Source organism: Podarcis melisellensis (genome assembly GCF_964234715.1).
Source record: "Podarcis melisellensis genome assembly, chromosome: 2".
NCBI classification, from domain to species: Eukaryota; Metazoa; Chordata; class Lepidosauria; order Squamata; family Lacertidae; genus Podarcis; species Podarcis melisellensis.
Genome location: NC_138529.1, coordinates 103,256,911 through 103,276,162, shown reverse-complemented (window position 1 = coordinate 103,276,162; position 19,252 = coordinate 103,256,911). Strand labels below are relative to the sequence as shown.

Genomic DNA, 19,252 nt, shown 5'->3' with positions numbered 1-19,252 from the left:
GGACTGTAGCTCAGTAGCACCCAAAAGGTGCCAGGTTTAATCCCTGACATATCCAAGTCTGATACCTGGGGATGTGGCCTGCTTGAAATTTTGGAGAGTTGCTGCCAGTCAGTGTGGACAGTACTGAGGCAGATGCACCAACGATCTGAATTTGGTGCAAGGCAGCTCTCAATGGATCTCAGGCTGTCAGTGAGGGGCCACCCCACTTCCTTATTTTTTTTAAAAAAACAAAAAACCAGGAGATGGAAAACAGTGCTTATTTTCTATTTGCAGGGAGGTCTTCCCTTTCCTTTCACGTAAGGGAGCATTCAAGATATGATCTCTCACCTGGAAGGTAAAGTGGTACATTCTGCTCTACCAGGCTGGGACTCTACCACTTCATTCTCACTGCATGCCCAAGCCAGGCCTTGGTGGGAATTGAACATGCTGCCCTTCCCTCAGGAAGAACCGCATGCCTCCTCCGCTTTCCCCTGAGCCAGCCTCTGACCATCTCGTTTCTCCCTAGGCCTGGGCCTGGCCTCTATGGTCATTGTCTTCTTCTGCAACTCTTACTACATCATGATCCTCGTCTGGGGCCTTTTCTACCTGGTGCACTCGCTGACGGAAACCCTGCCCTGGGCCACCTGCGGCCATTCCTGGAACACCCCCCAGTGCACGGAGCTCTTTGGCCTGGGCGGCTGCGACAACAACGGCACCACCAACAACAGCAGCACTGCCAGAAACTGCAGCGACCTGGCTGACCAGCGTTCGCCCATCATAGAGTTCTGGGAGTGAGTGGGTGCTTGTTCCCTAGAGGGATACCAGGATGTCGGTCTCTTGGGGGGCGTGCGGTGTGGGTCCTGCAGGAAAGGTTCCTGAATTCACAGGGTCAGGTGGGGAGGAATGAGGGGAGACCGGAAAGAGAGGGAGAGGAATGGTTCAGACAAGAAGGGGGTCCTACACATTTTGGCGCCTGAGGCGGAAAATTCAAAGAGTGCTTTCCGGGGTGATAAAAAAAAGACAGTATATGATTTATATACATTGGTTATTTACTAATATTGTTTATTCATCACCTTCCGCACACATTTCAAGGTGATGTACAAAATATAATGAAAAAAAGCTTTAAAAATAGCCCAGAAAATAACAGCGGATAAATTTTAAAACAACACAAAGAAGACACCCATTGCCCTTTTTTAAATATTATATCAATTATATTTACAAAAATTATTGACTATTTGCTGCCTTTTAATGGTACCCGAAATCTGTCATCTGAAGTGAGGTGCTTCATTTAGTTAGTTAGTTGTTTAAATTGTTTATAACTCACTTAATATTTTGAATAGTTGTTTAGTTGTGTCTGGCTCTTCGTGACCCCATGGACCAGAGCACACCAGGCACTTCTGTCTTCCACTGCCTCCCGCAGTTTGTTCAGACTTGTGTTGGTAGCTTCAAGAACACTGTCCAACCATCTCGTCCTCTGTCGTCCCCTTCTCCTTGTGCCCTCCATCTTTCCCAATATCAGGGTCTTTTTTAGGGAGTCTTCTCTTCTCATGAGGTGGCCAAAGTATTAAGCAATGCCTAATGGTAGAGTCAGCACTAGATAAGGACAGGGGCAAATGGTTTTTCTTCTTGTCCTCCTCGTGCTCAAGCTGCGGCCCCTGCTAATTTCCCTCTCCACTTCCTCACCCACCTCTTAGGAACAAGGTGCTGCGGATTTCGGGGGATCTGGCTGAACCAGGAGAGCTCAGCTGGCAGCTGATCCTCTGCCTGCTCACGACTTGGGTCATTGTCTATTTCTGCATCTGGAAGGGGGTCAAGTCAACTGGGAAGGTAACGGGTCTTCCTTTAAAAGTGTATGTCCATGTTACTGTGGGGGACGCTTATGAGGAAGTATAACAAAGTTGGTTATGGCATCAGGGCAGGACTTTAGGGCAGATGCTCAGGACTATGCTCATCAGGACAGCCCCCCAAATGTAGCAGGGCTGCCATAACACATTTTGAAGTAAGCAATACACAATACCACCTAAAGCAGCGTCAGGTGGGGAGCCTCAGGCACCTGGGGAGGCTGAATGTGCCCATCCAGGCATCTCAATCTGACCATCAAAGACTCACCAGCCATGCAGTCTGCCCTCTGTGAGTGCTTTTGGCTGTCTGGATTATGCCCTTGAATTGTGCTAATGCCTCTTTGGGGGTTTTTAAAAATAAGATTTCATTACAGTTTTTTCATTCTACAATAAGTTAAAAGAAAATAATGTAAATAAAAACAGAGAAAGAGAAAATAAAACACCAAAGGAAAAGCAAAAAAATAAAAGGGAGAAAAAAGGGAAAGATTTCCAATTTTCCACCTGTCAAAAGAAAAAGAAATTATTCAAAATACTTTTTGGAGCTGGCCGACCTGGCCGGAAGAACCCGCGAACAGAAAGAGGAGGAGTACCAAGAAGAATGGAAGAAATTTAAGGAGTATTTAGTTAAATATTCTAAGATAACATAAGTAGAACTATTTGTAAATACCAAATTGGCTTAGGAGTTAAATATGTTAAATTGCATAACACTATGGATAGAAGTGAAAATGAAAAGAAAGAAAGATGTTAATTGACTAAGTTAATTTTATTTGAAAATAGTATTGGAAAACTGCTACAATGAGTTACATGGAAATTCAGCTAGGGGGGTTTGAGGAAGTCATCTAACAATGAAATCAAAAGTGGGATCATAATAGCTAGGATAAATGTTTGTTTGTTTGTCTTTTTTACATTGTAATGTGTTTCTTTTACGTTTGCTATAAATTTGGAAAACCAATAAAAAAAAATTGGGGGGGGGAAATAAATTATTCAAAATATCCACTCTAGAATGACATCCAGCAATTCTACTTTCTGTTAGACAATATTTTCCCAATCTTCCCAGCCAAATGTCTCAGGCTAATCCATTTTCCTTTTACACAAAAAAGTCCAAAAGCGTTTCTCTAACTATTTATGAATTTGAGCAATAGCTTTTCTCTAACCAAAACCTATCAACTTTGTCTCCAATAATTTCAACTACCATTCCTCCATATTAAGCAATAATATGACGAAAACGTCTCGTGTTTGATGGATGGAGAGATGCGTGTGTCTGACTTTTGTGGGGCTGCCATGTAGCCCGGCATGTATGCAGCTGTTGCCCCGCCCACTATTCCCTCTGGCTCCACCCACCACTGGCATGTGGCCCCCTAAAGGTTCCCCATGAGGCCATGTGGACCTCAAGCTGAAAAGGGTTCCCCCACTTCTTAAATAGCACCCTTCCTCTCCCTAACCCATAATAAGCCTAAAGCCTAAAATTATGTTAACTGCTCCACTGAGAACAAGTGTATATTGGCAATAATAACACACAGGGAGCGCATTACGGTCACTATTGACGGATCCATCGGCATCTTAATGCTGAAATTTGTTATTTGTAGTTCAGAAACTGTACGAAAAAAACTCCCGGCGAAGAGAGAATCTGAGAACACGCTGTCACTTCCTTCATCCGATGTAGCACTCGGACTTGTAATAATTTTCTGACGGTGGTTGCACCACAGGTGTTTGCTGGAAGGCCAACCCCTACCCAGTCACACACGACGTCAGCTAGTAACTGTCATTATACAATTGCTGTGGTGAATGGAAAAAACGTTGCGTAAGCCGTGGTAAGAAAATACCATAAACACCGTTAAATACAAGCAAATGCAACTGGCGTCCTATCACATCTGGCGTTAATTCTTTATGTGGATAGGAGTGAGAGGTTATTCGGCCAGTGCTCTTGTATCAGGTGACACCAGAGTTGCCCTAATTTCTCCTTTGGGTGTGTGTGTGTGTGTGTGTGTGTGTGTTGCCTTTTAGGATGGGCGTTCTGAACATCACAAGTGTTTCTTCTGTGAAATGCGCATCTTTGTGGTGCCCAACAAATAATTTCCTAGTGTGTCTCTGAGCCAAAAAGACACATTTTTAAAAATAAGCAAAGTACTTATACTTTTCAAATATATACGTTTCACTGATTTTACATTCATTTTGACATTTTAAAACTTGACTTCCTTCCCCCTCTTTCTGCGGTTCCTTAAGTTAATATGGATATGCAGAAGATAATAAATTTAACTTGCTCATTTAGTTATCTTCTTTATTTATATACTCTTACATAGCTGCAGGTTATTACAATAATCCTGCCAGTGCTTTTATCTGTTTACAACTTATTTGTAAATATTCAATAAACCATTTCCATTATTTTATTAAAAAAAAGAGTTTTGTTCTCTTGATTTCTTATTCTTCTGGTAAGTTTCGCCATTTCTGCATATCCCATAAGTTTTTGTATCCATTCTTCCTTTGCTGGGACTTCTTCTTCTTTCCATTTTGGGGCAAGTAACATTCTTGCCGCTGTAGCCGAGCACATAAATAAATTTCTATACAATTTAGGTAGTTCTAGCAGTTCGAAAGCACGTCTAAGTAGATAAATAGGTACCACTCTGGCAGGAAGGTAAAAGGCGTTTCCGTGCGCTGCTCTGGTTTGCCAGAAGCGGCTTAGTCATGCTGGCCACATGACCCGGAAGCTGTACGCCGGCTCCCTCAGCCAGTAAAGCGAGATGAGTGCCACAACCCCAGAGTCGGCCATGGCTGGACCTAATGGTCAGGGGTCCCTTTACCTTTTATCCCTATAATTCGCAGAAGAAAGGCTTCTGGGTCCCGTCCCCCCAATGTTATTTTAAACATCCTTTTCATTTCATTATATATCATTTCCCAGTAAAAAAGACACATTTTTTAACATGAGCCCCATCCCTTCCTCCTACAGACCAGGCATCCACACCTTGCAACCCACCAATCTGAATGCAGCCACTCAGCACCCATGGGTGCTGGCGATGTCCTAATAATATCCTTGCTTGAGGAAATTTAAGGACTATTTGAATAAATATTGTAATATAAAAAATTAGAAATGAGTTGAAAAAAAACAAATAAGCCTAGGATTAAACTAAGTTATAATTAAATAAATGGGATTTAGAATATTAAGAAAAGAGAATAAGATGGATTATAATTGGAAATTGTTTTAGTTTAATAAAGATATTGGAAAGCTGTTACTTTCAACTACAAAGAAACTCAGGAGGGAGGGACTAGAGGAAGTCAACCAAGATGTTTAAAAGGTTGGATTTGTAAAGAATTAAGTTTGTTGTTGTTGTTTATCTGTTTATTTTTTCTTTTTTCGTTCATTGATGTATTTTTCTTTCTGTTTTTGTGTTTCATTCTGTTTGGCGGTTTTTGTTATAATTGTGGAAAATCTAATACTTTTTTTAATAATAATAATAAGATCCTTGCTTGGCAGGTGGTCTATTTCACTGCACTCTTCCCCTACGTGGTTCTCATCTTGCTGCTCTTGCACGGCGTGACGTTGCCCGGTGCGCTTGACGGCATCATCTACTACCTGAAACCGGACTGGACCAAGCTTGCTGTTGCTCAGGTAAGAACTGGGATGGCACATTCACTGAGAGAAGGGGACGTGGAAGGTTTCAAACAGGGAAGCAGCTGGGGAAACGGAGGCCGTAGCCAATATCTGTGTGCAGGGAGGCAGGCCTTTGCATCTAACTGTGCCTTTGCCCTCTGGCCAGGCCAGGCCTGGTCATGCAAACAATAGTTCTGCCCCCCACTCGGTGGGGTTTATACCACGGCTGTTCCCCTCACCCCAGGTATGGATTGATGCTGGTACCCAGATCTTCTTCTCATATGCTATCGGGCTGGGAGCCCTGACCGCACTTGGCAGCTACAACCGCTTCCACAACAACTGCTACAGGTGAGGCCCCACACCGCATACGGGTAGTCTTTTAAAAAGAGATCTGCATGGCTTTCAGTCCCCAAGTGTGGAATCTGCTGGCTTTGTCTGAATCCTGATGGAGACACTGCTTTTATTTAAACAAGAGTTTGTTTCTAGCCCCTGTGGTCTTGAATAAAAGCCTTGAAAATGGTACTAGGGCTTCTTGTGGGCATCTATACCCCGCACCCACTAGGTCCTCACCTCTCTCCTTGTCCCCAGCCACACCCCATTCCGCAACCTGCATGTCATCTTCCAACACATTTATTGCTTCCCCTTTTCTGTGTTTTGCTATTCTGCACAAGTACAGAATTTAGTGCTGTACAGAGAATTCAGCAGCCTGACCATATCCATATCCTCTCTCCCTCCTCTTTAAAAGCAAGTTTACAGCTAAGGCGACAAATACAGGGCTGAAATTGTGTGGGCAATGCTTGGTGAAACATCAGAAACTCTGTGTGTGTGTGTGTGTGTGTGTGTGTGTGTGTGTGTGTGTGTGTGTGTGTGTTCGCAGTGTGTACTGAGTTGGGGGGGAATACAGTATCATTTTTATGACTGGCAGAAGATGAATGAATTACGCAAGAAGAAAATGTCTGCAAATGTGCTTGATCTGATCATTTAAGTTGGTCACAGAATTCAGCTTTTCTTGGTGCAGATTTTAGGTCGCGTTTAGCATAGAAGTTTGGGTTGCTGTTTGTTTGTTCTTTAAGTGCAGAGTATGCACAGATATGCATATTTCCATCCATGAAACTTCTCTGTTTTCTCTATGTTGTGCGAACCCATGGGCTGGACGCCACCCTCACCCTTGTCATCAGTATTATTAATTTATATACTACTTAATGTGCCAAAATGTCTTCTAAGCAGCTTACAACTTTAATACATAGCGAGAATACTCAAAAAACGATTCCATTAAAATCACTAGTTCAGCTCAGGGGAGAGCTCGCCTGAAAGGTGTGCCTTCAGGAGCTGGTGGAATACCAACACTGATAGGGCCCCTCACATTTCAGCAAGGAGGGCGTTCTGCAGCACTGATGCCACGAGTGAAAAAGCCTCCCTCCCTCTGCATTACCACAAGCTGATAATCATCAGGCCACGATAAAACTGGTCATGTTCCATTTTGCAGATCGTAGTACCAGGCACCAGATGGCAATATGGTTTTTCATGTCATGTGTGGTCTGCCAGTTACCTCCATGGTTGCCACCAATTAATTTGCTGCTGATGTAGGTGAAAGCTGCACACACAAACACACTCTAAACCCTGGCAACGTCAGCTGGCAGGAAGCAGCAAACGGCAGGAAACAAACCATCGAGCCGCTGTTTGCATGTGTCCCTAAAGATCAAACAGGTTGCCAAGTCCTGCTCTATGACATCATACAAATCTGGATAAAATAAGGAAATTAATAAATTTAAATGGAGACACAATTTGTCTCGAATGCAACTTTCAAGGGAGTGTGTGGAGTTGGGGAGTTAATATGGGGGTGGAGTGCGGCAAAAGCTTCTACCCCACATACCTAGAAGCCTTTGATGCACCACCACTGTCCTAAGATGCCCTTTATGCATGGGGATGGACTAGATGACCCTCAGGGGTCCCTTACAGCTCTACAATTCTATTATTCTAACTTCATGGTGACAGCAGCAGAGTTTAGCACAGTACAGCTGAGCTTCAGGAGGGAGTTTCCTTCCAACAGAAGATTGGATAGTGCCTATATTGTGCACTGTTTAATGCAGCTGCTTGCTGCCATCTGCGATGCAAAATCTTACCCATGCTGGAGTGTCCCCCCCCCCCAAAAAAGAGAACCCTTTGCCATCTAATGCTAGCCAACTCTGGTTTAATTTGAACCCCTCAACCTATACTTAGTGGTGAGATTCAGTCCCAGAACATGTGACAAGAGTACATTGGAACATGTGCAGAGTGTCTTTCTGTCCTGGCAGGGGGCAACTGGGTTTATTAGAGAGAAGGGTGATTTCCAGGCAGGCTGTGCCCTGGGCACCTCTAACATGGTACAAGCATTGTAACCTCTTGTAAGGGAGCTGAACTGAGATGGCACTGGGCACCCACTGGGTCCGAGTGGAGGGTGGGCTTGTGGTTATTGACTTGCCTGGTCCTCCCTACAGGGACGCCTACGTCTTGGCTGTGATCAACAGCTCAACCAGCTTCTTTGCTGGCTTTGTGGTGTTTTCCGTCCTGGGCTTCATGGCATCGGAGCAGGGCGTGGACATCTCCCAGGTGGCAGAGTCAGGTGAGCGCCAGCTGTGGGGATTTCCTCCGATTCCCACCTCATCAGCCCATTTCCCCCTTTCCCTATGAAAAGGCAGGTTCTTCGGGGTGTGGAGCGTGGGTGCAAAATAGCTGGGAGGCACCTCCAGGTAGCGCCAGGAAACAGCTCTTGCCTGAAGCCCTGGAGAGCCTCTGCCAGCCAGCGTAGACAGCACTGAACTAGATGGAGCTTTGGTCTGGTTTAGAAGAAGGCAGCTCCCCTGTGTCCCTCAAGGCTCAATGGCATCTCCATTTAAAAGAACCTCAAGCAGAGGCACAGGAGAGAACTTTGACTAGACCACGAAGAACTGCAGCCAATCAGAGTGGGAAGAACAGGACTGGCCGGGCCAATGGTGTGTTCTTGCATGCTAAGCTTAGGTAACTTAGAATTTTGGGAGAATGTAAGAAGAGCCTGTTAGATGTGGCCAATGGCCCACCTTCATGCAGCGTCCTATAGGAAGCCTGCAAGCTGGACATGAGCGCAGCATCACCCTGCTCACCTGTGCTTCTCAGTATTCAGAGGCATAATGCTTGTGGCAGTGGAGGTAGAACAGAGCCACAGGTGCGGCTAGTAGACATGAGTAGCCTCGTCCTTCCTGAATCCGTTCAATCCCCAAGCTGGTGGCTATCGCTGCAGCCGACACCCCTCTTAACTCACTTTGTCTCTTGCAGGTCCAGGCCTGGCCTTCATTGCCTACCCCAAAGCTGTGACGCTCATGCCACTCTCCCCTCTCTGGGCGACACTTTTTTTCTTCATGCTTCTGGTCCTGGGGCTGGACAGCCAGGTAAGCCACTCATGGGGAGCGTGTTTTTTATTGAGCAGAGCACATTGCGGGGGGAGGCACGATGCAGAAATGGCGTAGAGCAGCGGTTCTCGACCTGTGGGTCCCCAGATGTTGTTGGACTACAACTCCCATCATCCCTGAGCTCTGGCCTTGCTAGCTAGGGGTGATGGGGGTTGTAGTCCAACGACACCTGGGGACCCACAGGTTGAGAAAGGCTGGCGTAGACGGAAAGCGGCTTCTTTTACTTGCAGAAATCAGTGGGCGGCGTTTGTGCTACGGGTTTGCTAACACAGCCGCAGACAGGAAGGTGGTGCTGTTGGAAGCATGGGAGGAGGAGGTGTTTAAGAAGTTGGCAGCCGGGAGGGAGGGGGGAAGGAAAGGAGGGAGGGAGGGCATGCCACCCGAAGCAAGGATGATAGGAAGAAGGTTATAATGGCATGATGGAAATGGGAGTGTAATGCTGTGCCCACAGGGCAAGTAAAAGAGGAACCCAAGAGACTGAACCAGAACTTGCCAGTTCACCTGAATGCAAATGGAGCTCATGTGTTTGCACTGCTGAGGGGGCACAGGGCATGTGCAGAGTGCAAAGCAGGGCCAGAGAGAGTCCTGGGGGCCAGGTTGAGAGGCCTGGAGGGCCACAGCTTGACCTCAGTCCTGAGGTTCCACACCTCTGTGTTAAGCAGAGCGTAGACCAGCACCTTGTGCCAAGTTTACCTCTCTCTCTCTCTCTCTCTCTCTCTCTCTCTCTCTCTCTCTCTCTCTCTCTTTCTCTCTCTCTCCCTCTCATATGTTATTTCATCCTGCCAGTTTGTGGGAGTGGAGGGTTTCATCACTGGCATCCTAGACCTGTTTCCGCAGCCAGCAGCAGGCTCACCGCGCAGAGAGATCACCGCTGCGATTTGCTGCCTTGTCTGCTGTATCATTGACCTCTCCATGGTGACTCAGGTGAGGCCGATGTGTGGGAGAAACCCTTTCCATACGAAACGTGAGTGCTACATAGGCTTGCCTGGGAGGGGCTGGCTCGTTTTCTGGGTGGGCCACCAGAAGCTCCTGGGCACAGTCCAAACTCCTGGGTAATAAGAATTACTCGGAAGGTGTAGTCAGTTAAAAATGCCTCTCCGCGCCACCAGCACCCATGGCTTCATGAGCCATAGCCTCCCTATGTCTTCCCAAAGAGAAAAGCCATCACGCTGCATGCAAGAGATGCTCTGGCTAGGACTCCAGCCAACCTTCAGGCCACAGTGTTTCTCAAACATGGGTCTCCCATTGTTGTTGGACTACGACTCCCATCATCCCTGACCACTGGTTCTGCTAGGTAGGGATGATGGGAGTTGTAGTCCAACAACAATGGGAGACCCATGTTTGAGAATTACTGTTCCAGGGGAGGGGAATTCCACTGACATGGGGTAACTACCGCATTGTCACCTTCCCCATGTCCCCATGATCAACCTGTCGAAAGAAGTATCCGTGATTCAGGTTCCAGCCATTAATGGTTAGGACCATTTCAGTTCCTTGGCAAGTCCCATCCTGAATGGCTGGAGCTAGAAGCTCAAGGCTTGCCCATTTGGCTGTGCTTGGGGCATGCTGTTTGCAGAGAGGGGCCCGTGTCTCTCTCTGTGTGCATGACGTGTCTCTGTGTGATACGCTGTCTACACAAGCCCCCTGGCCCTGTCTCCATAGCCCCACTCCTCTTCATGGCTGGCATTTCTCTACTTGGAATAATAATGAGCAACACGGATAATGCGCGTATTCGGTAATCAGTTCTTTTCCTGTGCCATGTGACCCTAGGGCGGCATGTACGTCTTTCAGCTGTTTGACAATTATTCGGCCAGCGGGATCACCCTTCTGTGGCAGGCCTTCTGGGAGTGTGTGGTGATTGCCTGGGTCTATGGTAAGTGGCAAGGGAGACACAGGGGCAAGGAGATTTCAGGAAAAGCAAACACTTTCCCTCCCTGCACAGTCCTCTGCTTGACTCTTGCTTTGGCTCTCCCCACCCAAGGCTGCCGGAGATCTGGGCGCTGTGAATGGGGCCCTTTTCAGGTTGGTGCGGGAGGGGACGGCCTGGCTCGAGGCCCAAAACTGATTTGCTCTTCCGTGCAGGAGCTGACCGTTTCATGGACGATGTTGCCCGTATGATTGGCTACCGACCGCTGCCCTACATGAAATGGTGCTGGTCTCTCATCACCCCAGTGGTGTGTGTGGTGAGTTGAAAGCAGTGGGGCAGAAGGTCCTGTATACCTGAAGGAGCGTCTCCACCCCCATCGTTCTGCCCGGACACTGAGGTCCAGCGCCCAGGGCCTTCTGACAGTTCCCTCATTGCGAGAAGTAAGGTTACAGGGAACCAGGCAGAGGGCCTTCTCGGTAGTGGCGCCCGTCCTGTGGAACGCCCTCCCACCAGATGTCAAAGAGAAAAGCAACTACCAAACTTTTAATGTTTAATAGGTTATTGTATTTTAGCATTATGTTGGAAGCTGCCCAGGGTGGCTAGAGAAACCCAGCCAGATGGGCGGGGTATAAATTATTATTATTATTATTATTATTATTATTATTATTATTATTATTAATTTTTATTATTATTTTATTGGAGAAGGGTCCTGTTGCAAACATGGGCTAAATCAGCCTGGCTTTTCACACATTTGTTTTGACTTGCTGCCGAAATATTTGACTGCTGCGACTATATTTGAGTCGTCCCGTACTGGTGTATGCGTGGTGTCGATGGTGTTTTTAGATTACCTCATTCCCAGCCGAAAGAAACTTGTAGTTTGCCTACATTTAAATAGTCCAGCACATACTAAGGAACACTGGTCGTTATTGTCTCTCCCCTGCACTGTGCAAAATACCTGTCCGACTTTACTCAAATGTGATTGCACTTCTTCTTCATGCTGGATTTGTCTAACTTGTTTCAGGGGCAGGACTGCAGGGTTATCCCATTCTCCGTAGTTAGAATCATACAAGGGTCATTTAGCAATGCAGGAATTTCAACTAAAGCATCTTTGACAGATCTCCTAGGAGATCTCCTCAGGCTTGTAGCCAGGTGTACTGATATTTGAGAAGGTGTGAATGAATGAATTTTATTATTACGGTCACTGACCAGTTCCGGCTCACTTACAATATCAGGAAAATCATAAAACAGAACAGGAATACATTAAATTGCAATTGGGTATAACAGAGACAGTTCAGATATAGCGGCAGTTAAAAAATATATATTAAATATTGATCACTAAAATATAACCTAAAATTTTTATTTAAAACCTTAATCATTTTGGTAGTACAGCTTGTTCCCTAAGTTTTATGGCAGTCACACATAATTTGGCCACCCTCAGCGTGATCTCTAGAGCCTTGTCCTCTACCAGGAGTTTTAGACATTGAAGTTCGGACCCATTTGGAGATTTTTGTATAACAGGAGTGATAAATACCGAGTGTATATTCCTGTAGAAATGGCAGTGTAACAAGACATGAGAGACAGTTTCTGCCTCCATCAAGCCGCAGGAGCAGACACGTTCCACGTAGGGTTTGCCCTCGAATCTGCCCTGCAATAAGGCAGATGGCAGCACGTTTTGAGAAGGTGTTTTGTTTAGCACAAGAGAACTAGGACTGGGTTTTGGCTGCCACCTCTATTCCCCCTACCCAAGGCTAAAAATAATAATTATCATCTCTGGTATCTCCTCCCTCCTTCACCACTAGGGCATCTTCCTGTTCCATGTGGTGAACTACCAACCACTGACTTACAACAAGACCTACATCTACCCATGGTGGGGTGAGGCTATTGGCTGGGCTCTGGCCCTTTCCTCCATGCTCTGCATCCCCTGCACGGTCGCTTACAAGCTTCTGCGAAGCAAGGGCTCCTTCCAACAGGTGAGTAATCAGTCTCTCGCCTCTGGCCAGTCCCAGCCTGTTAGGATGGAGTTGCCAGGCACCTTGCTCTGCTGGCAAGCTGAGCCTGCCAAGCGTCCCATTTGGTCTTCCTGGTGATGGTGCAGTTTGCTTTAGACCCGTCCAGGTGTTGCTATGAGGCTGCAGTGGTGTCCTCACATCCACACGTCGTACATTTACAGCACTGTGACAGTCATGGCTTTCCCCAAAAAGAATAATGGGAGCTGTAGTTTAAGGATGCCAGCAGCTGTTGATCTGTGATAAACTACGGTTCCCAGGATTCTTTGGGGGGAAGTCATGCGGTTTAGGAGTGCTTTAAGTGTACGGTGTGGGTGCTTATTCCAGCATAGTTATCTTTCCCTTGTTGCAGCTTGCAATCATTCAGTGTGACCTTAAGGTAAAGGTAAAGGGACCCCTGACCATTAGGTCCAGTCGTGGCCAACTCTGGGGTTGCGGCGCTCATCTCGCTTTATGGGCTGAGGGAGCTGGTGTACAGCTTCCAGGTCATGTGGCCAGCATGACTAAGCCGCTTCTGGCGAACCAGAGCAGCGCACAGAAATGCCGTTTACCTTCCCGCCAGAGTGGTACCTATTTATCTACTTGCACTTTGACGTGCTTTCGAACTGCTGGGTTGGCAGGAGCAACGGGAGCTCACCCCGTCGCGGGGATTCAAACTGTCGACCTTCTGTTCGGCAAGTCTTAGGCTCTGTGGTTTAACCCACAGCGCCACCCGCGTCCCAGGCAGTGTGACCTTAGAGATGCTCTAAGGAATTTGCACAGCACAGACTTGACTCCAAGCTGGATGCCTCTGCTGATGAAGGTGGCTGTGAGAGGGGCCGGCCCTCTTGTTTTACAAATGAGACATGCAAGCCTGCTCTGCACACTATGCAGCCAGCTATCAGGCACAGCCATGACTGCTACACTGAATTGCAGGCTGCTAGACCTGGGGAGGAGAATGGCTTTTTGGAGCTGCCTAGCATCCGTATGATATAATCTCCAGTCACCCAAATAAAAGCTCAGAAGCAGGTTCTGCGGTTGCTAAAGCAGCTGTTATTTATACAGTACTTCCCTCTTTCCGGCCAAGCAGCTTGCGGTGGTGCTAAGGCTTTAAAAGCACAGAGAGGATGCAAGCATAGATTTGGGGAGGCAGGTGCCAAATGGGCTTCTGTGCTTATTAGAGATCCTGTTCCAAGGTTCTCAAGGATCTGGGCTTTTCCATGCCTCGGCTTCAGTGCCATTCTCCACTTTAGAATCACAGCGTAAGATTTGGGGGAGGCTTTTCTGCCATTGAAGCAGGAGGAACTTCCACTTCTCTCAACACTCTCACGCCACCTGCAAAGCTGTTCACACTTCCAAGCAGACTGAATCTGGGGCCCATGCCGCTGGTGGGAAGGAGGCCTCTGTAGCAGGCTCTTTAATTTTGTGGCTTCCCGTGTTTGGAACCCCCTCCCTGCGGATGCTCACTTGGCTCACTCTCTGACACTTTTTAGGAAAGGTGCATTCCCATTTACAGAGGCCTTTGAGTCCAACGCAGGTGGTGTGCTGTGGTCTAAAACACAGAGCCTAGGACTTGCCGATCAGAAGGTCAGCGGTTCGAATCCCCGCAACAGGGTGAGCTCCTGTTTTCGGTCCCTGTCCCTGCCCACCTAGCAGTTCAAAAGCACGTCAAAGTGCAAGTAGATAAATAGGTACCACTCTGGTGGGAAGGTAAACGGCATTTCCGTGCACTGCTCTGGTTCGCCAGAAGCAGCTTAGTCATGCTGGCCACATGACCTGGAAGCTGTCTGCGGACAAACAGCAGCTCCCTCAGCCAGTAAAGTGAGATGAGCACCACAACCCCAGAGTCGTCCGCGACTAGACCTAACGGTCAAGGGTACCTTTACCCTTGAGTCCTCAGAAGGGCTGTGTGTGATTGATTTGCGCGTTGAAGAGATTTCTAGGCCATCCTTCAGCCATTGAGGACAGGGTGCAACAAAATGCTAAGTATAAAAAATTACATGAAAACGTTAAAAAGCGCAGGACGAAATCACGACAGGTGCAATAAAACTCAGCAGAGCGGCAAAGCCAAAAACTATTGTTAAAACCAGTTTGCCCTCCATGCTGAAAATGCCTGGACAGATTGTTTATTTAAAAAAAAAAGTCTTCACATGCCATCAGATTGATGTTGGTTGGTTGGTTTTGGTGTACCATTCATTTGGCCTTGGTTGCTGGTTTTAATGTACACTAGGGCAGGGCCGCAGCTAGGGAGTGGCGAGGTGGGCCCCTGGCAGGGGATGGGACGCATGCACAAAATATGTCCATAAATAGAAATATTGATTATTGTCTCATAATAAATTGTTTTAAATAGAGGGTGGATTGAATGGGTGGAGGGAGGCAGGTTGGAGAAGAGGCAGAAAGAGCTAATTTGTCTGTGGCTGGGGGGGCGCAATCTGGACGGTTCTGCCAGGGGCGCAAGATAACCCAGCTACGGTTCTGCGCTAGGATAACGTTTTAGGCTTTTCCTTTAAAGTCCCTCCGTTGTACTGATGGCTAACGGATGTAAGGACCCCGACTGTGCTAGTTTTTAAGCAAGATGGAAAAAATGCTCTATGTAAATAAACAAATAGTGAACAAGCGGACGTGCTTGTGCCTTGAGTTGCTTGTTGACACCCCTGCCTCGTTTCTCCCCCAGCGCTGGCAATTGCTGACCACCCCCGTCTGGGGCCACCACCACCTGGAATACATGACACCCGAAGCGGAGACAAAACTGCTGCCACCGCCAGACAGTCTCACTGCAGCCCCCCTGGAGAAGGCCACGCTTTTTGAGACTGTGATTTGATTTTCTTGTACCCTCTTCCTCTAGCAATAACACCAGGCACCAAGGTCAGCTGTTTGGGGGTAGCGGGGAAAGTTGGCAGTATTGGAGACTCAGCCCTTCACATAGTCAGGAGGCTCCCAGTGCGATAAGTCAATAAAGACCCCTGGTGGCTGGTGGCAGTGGCTGCCGCGGGCTTTTCGCCGCTTTTTCGGCGGCCTCACTTGCCACCTTCCACCAGGGCCCTAGATGTGACTCTGCTGCAGTGGGGCTTGGGGGCAGGGGCTAGTCCTGGCTCCCATGTGTGGTGGCCGACCGCAGATCTGTGAAGTCAATGAATGCCACAGGTCTTTGGGATGGGGCATTGCGTTCTAGGGCAAATGGCATGCGGCCACTCCAGATGGGAGCCAAGCTTGGCTCTCATTCGAAAGCACTCCTATCCCCCACCCCCTTAAAATGTATCCGGGGGGCTATTGGGGCAAGCGGTGCATGGCGTTGTGGCTGGGCTGGCGTGGGTCCTTCAGCCAATGCCTGACTCGGCCAACTGCTGGCACCATACCTGCCTGCTTGCAATTTGGCTGTGTACCTTAGGTACCTTCATACCATTAATGGGAAAGCTGTGAAATCAGGTTGGCTTGGTCTGACATCGGTAGGACGTAGGTGCTGCTTGCAGCAGGGGGCAAGGGCTCCATGCACACACATACCCATCCCAGCACATGCAAACTTCCACATTTCCTCCACATGGCGCAAAGGCTAACCTCCTCTCCTCCAAGATCACCTCATCCAATAGTTTCAGTATTAGCATTCAAACCTCAGGCAAGGAGGGCATTCACTTCCTCGTACCAGATAGGCTGGGCCACCCCATTCCCAGCCATCAGAGCAACTGGGACCGGCTCCATCCCAGCTTTCATTACTATCCCCAGTACAGCTCCACTAGGTCTCTTCCCCCAAACCCACCCAGCACTGCTGGACTCTAAACCTTCTGTGGGGTGCTTTTAATCCTCGGGGGCAAGTGCTGTTTGCCCACTCTTTCCACCCATCATATATCCCAATCCTCCGCCTGATCTTACCTGGTTAAGGTCTACTAATGGCATCCTGTCTCTCAGGTTCTAATCCTTCCCCGACGCTGCAAGAGAAAGCAGAAAAAGACAGTCACATTTCCAGTACTCTGTGTGGCCTAGTCTCTTTTGTACCTTATTCCCCAATCCACCTGCCACAAATCATGTCCCTTCCCACAATTTCGGTTGCACTTATGTGATCTTGATCATGTAGCAGTTGCCTTTTAATTTCTTGCCCCTGCCATTATAAATGTACCTTATCCACTCTGCTGCCTTCCCCATGCATTCCTCCCCCTGGAGAAAGATGTCTGTCATCAACATTTTGGCTCTTACCAATGGCTTTTGGGTAGGCTGGGACTGAGGCCACTCCAGCAGGAATTGGAGGACAGAACTCCCGAAACTTTCTCTCACTGTAGAGGGAATAGGAACCTCCCCAAATTAATAAGAGAGAGGGGAACGGGAGTGCCAGAGAAATGGAATGTGTGGGTGTTGTCTTGTACAAGCAGATCACCAGCTGTCCTGTTCGCCCTTCACAAACAAACATGGAAAAAACTCTTATGGAACAGCACATCACTCTCACACACAGAGAGACACACACACCTTAATAGAGTTGGCAGTTTTATTTCTGTAGCTTTAACATCTGCCTGACAAGCATAAATTCAAAAGATGCAACCTGGACGTGTCACAATGGAAACCACCTCGATGATAAATTCTAGAGGAGTGCTAGTCTGTTGCAGGGGGGGGAAACAAGACAAAAACCAGCAAACTGTCTGGTGGCACCTCAAAGTCCAGCACATTTATCGAGGCCATGAAAAAGCTCATAATCAAAATAGATTTGTTTTGTCTTGAAGCTACCACAACTTTTAGGGCATTTCCGCATGACCCGGGCATTCGTCTTGATTTCTTTGCAGGGAGCTAAGAGCAAGTGTTATCCCTCCACATTTCCTATTGCATTTCCCCCGTCACTTTCCTTACTGCAAAAAGTCCGATCTTTTGGAGAAGTGAATTCAGTGTGCAAGACCTCATTTGCCGGTATGTCATTGAATCCCTCTTGAAAACAGAGGCAGTCTGGAAGCGTCCGTAGTTGTTCATGATGAGAAAGGCTACACCGGCTGAATTTATCCCTGTCATACAGCTGCTGCAGCAGCAATCCTGCTGCTGCTTCTTGCCCAGGTGTGCTCAGCCCCTTCTCCACCCCACTCCACCTCCACATTGTAGCGCCCAGCCATGCTGCTGAACCTCCCCCTTGTATTTGTAATATATGAGTGTTTGTGCCAAATTGGGCTGAGCCCATTTTCCTCTGCACACCAAGCTGTAATCACTACCACCACCCCATGCTATCCTAATTCTCAGCTCCCTGTTTTTTTGGTTTGGTTTTTTCCCCTCTCTCTTGTTTTTGCACCTACCCAATTGCGGTACAGATCCAACCTCTGACAATAAATATGGGAGAGATTCTGCCTGTGTCAATTGCATCTTTGTCAAAGCTGCTTCGCCTCCAGTCAGTCCATTTGGGCAAGTGGGGCACTGCCCCCCACCAACCACAATCTGCCAACCCTTGCCTGCCACCAGTCCAGGGGGTGGCGCTGTCCGCTTCCTTCCCCCTCCTCAGTCTCCATGTTGCCCTTGTACATCTCAGCAGGGAGGATGGGGTAAAAATTAGCATTCATCGGCTCTCCCCACCATTGGCTCTGGATCCACCTGCTCTTGGGGGTCCCTGCCTCCTGCCCCTCGAGTCCCAATGGGGAACCAGCCAACACTGCTTCTGGTATGGCTGGCTGATAACGGCGACAATGGGGTCTATCACTAACAGGACAGTGATCGCTATCTAATCTTATGGCAATTGCATACATGTGAAAAAGCGGGGGGTAAAGGGATTGGGGGGGCGGAGAAGCACATTAAAAATGGGAGGCCACACAGCAGAGTTGCCAGGTAGTACACAATTTGCATTCTGGACCAGGTATTGGAAAGCCAGGCAAAATCAGGCCAGAAGAAAATCGACCAAGGTGAAAGAATTACCGTACTTTTTGCTCTATAAGACTCACTTTTTCTCTCCTTAAAAGTAAGGGGAAATGTGTGTGCGTCTTATGGAGCGAATGCAGGCTGCGCAGCTATCCCAGAAGCCAGGAACAGCAAGAGGGATCACTGTGCAGCGATCCCTCTTGCTGTTCTGGCTTCTGGGATTCAGAATATTTTTTTCTTATTTTCCTCCTCCAAAAACTAGGTGCGTCTTATGGTCTGATGCATCTTATAGAGCGAAAATATGGTAAAAAGGAAGAAAATGATCTGAGTTGGGAAATTGAGACAGGAGTGAGGGATGACAGCCCAGAGTTATTGATATGAGTCAGAGTGCTGTGGTGACCTACTTAGGAAGGAAATCTCCCCACCACCACCTGCATCTTTGGATTCTGGTGGCAGAAGTCCCTTCCCTTCTGTCAAATAGAGGGAACGTGCGTCTGGACAATTTTTTAAAAAAACAAAATTATAATGATTCATGCTCATGATGGCATCAGAGCAGTTATACGCAATCCTGCTTCCGGTACTATTTGTTTATGCAAAGGTTTTCGGGGCAGACATAGGATCACGGAATCGCCATGTTGGGAGGGACCTTGAGGGTCATTTAGTCCAACCCCCTGCAATGCAGAGGAATCTTTCACCCAACATGGGACTTGCACCCACGAACCTGAGATTAAGGGTCTCACGCTCCACCAATTGAGCTA

General features: G+C 47.7%; 1 protein-coding gene across 4 annotated transcripts in view; it reads left to right on the top strand.

Moving 5' to 3' along the window:
• Window positions 1–17,990, top strand: part of LOC309364562 (sodium- and chloride-dependent creatine transporter 1-like) — a 31,111-nt gene extending 13,121 nt beyond the window's left edge. For all 4 annotated transcript variants that reach the window (XM_081902135.1, XM_081902136.1, XM_081902137.1 and 1 more), the window contains exons 4-14: window positions 506–770; window positions 1,674–1,806; window positions 5,290–5,424; window positions 5,651–5,754; window positions 7,884–8,008; window positions 8,698–8,810; window positions 9,618–9,755; window positions 10,599–10,701; window positions 10,911–11,011; window positions 12,495–12,665; window positions 15,355–17,990. In XM_081902135.1, coding sequence (XP_081758261.1) covers window positions 506–770; window positions 1,674–1,806; window positions 5,290–5,424; window positions 5,651–5,754; window positions 7,884–8,008; window positions 8,698–8,810; window positions 9,618–9,755; window positions 10,599–10,701; window positions 10,911–11,011; window positions 12,495–12,665; window positions 15,355–15,501 — 1,535 coding nt within the window. In that variant the 3' untranslated portion in view covers window positions 15,502–17,990. The remainder of the gene's footprint in view (window positions 1–505; window positions 771–1,673; window positions 1,807–5,289; window positions 5,425–5,650; window positions 5,755–7,883; window positions 8,009–8,697; window positions 8,811–9,617; window positions 9,756–10,598; window positions 10,702–10,910; window positions 11,012–12,494; window positions 12,666–15,354) is intronic.
• Window positions 17,991–19,252: the final 1,262 nt, after the last annotated feature.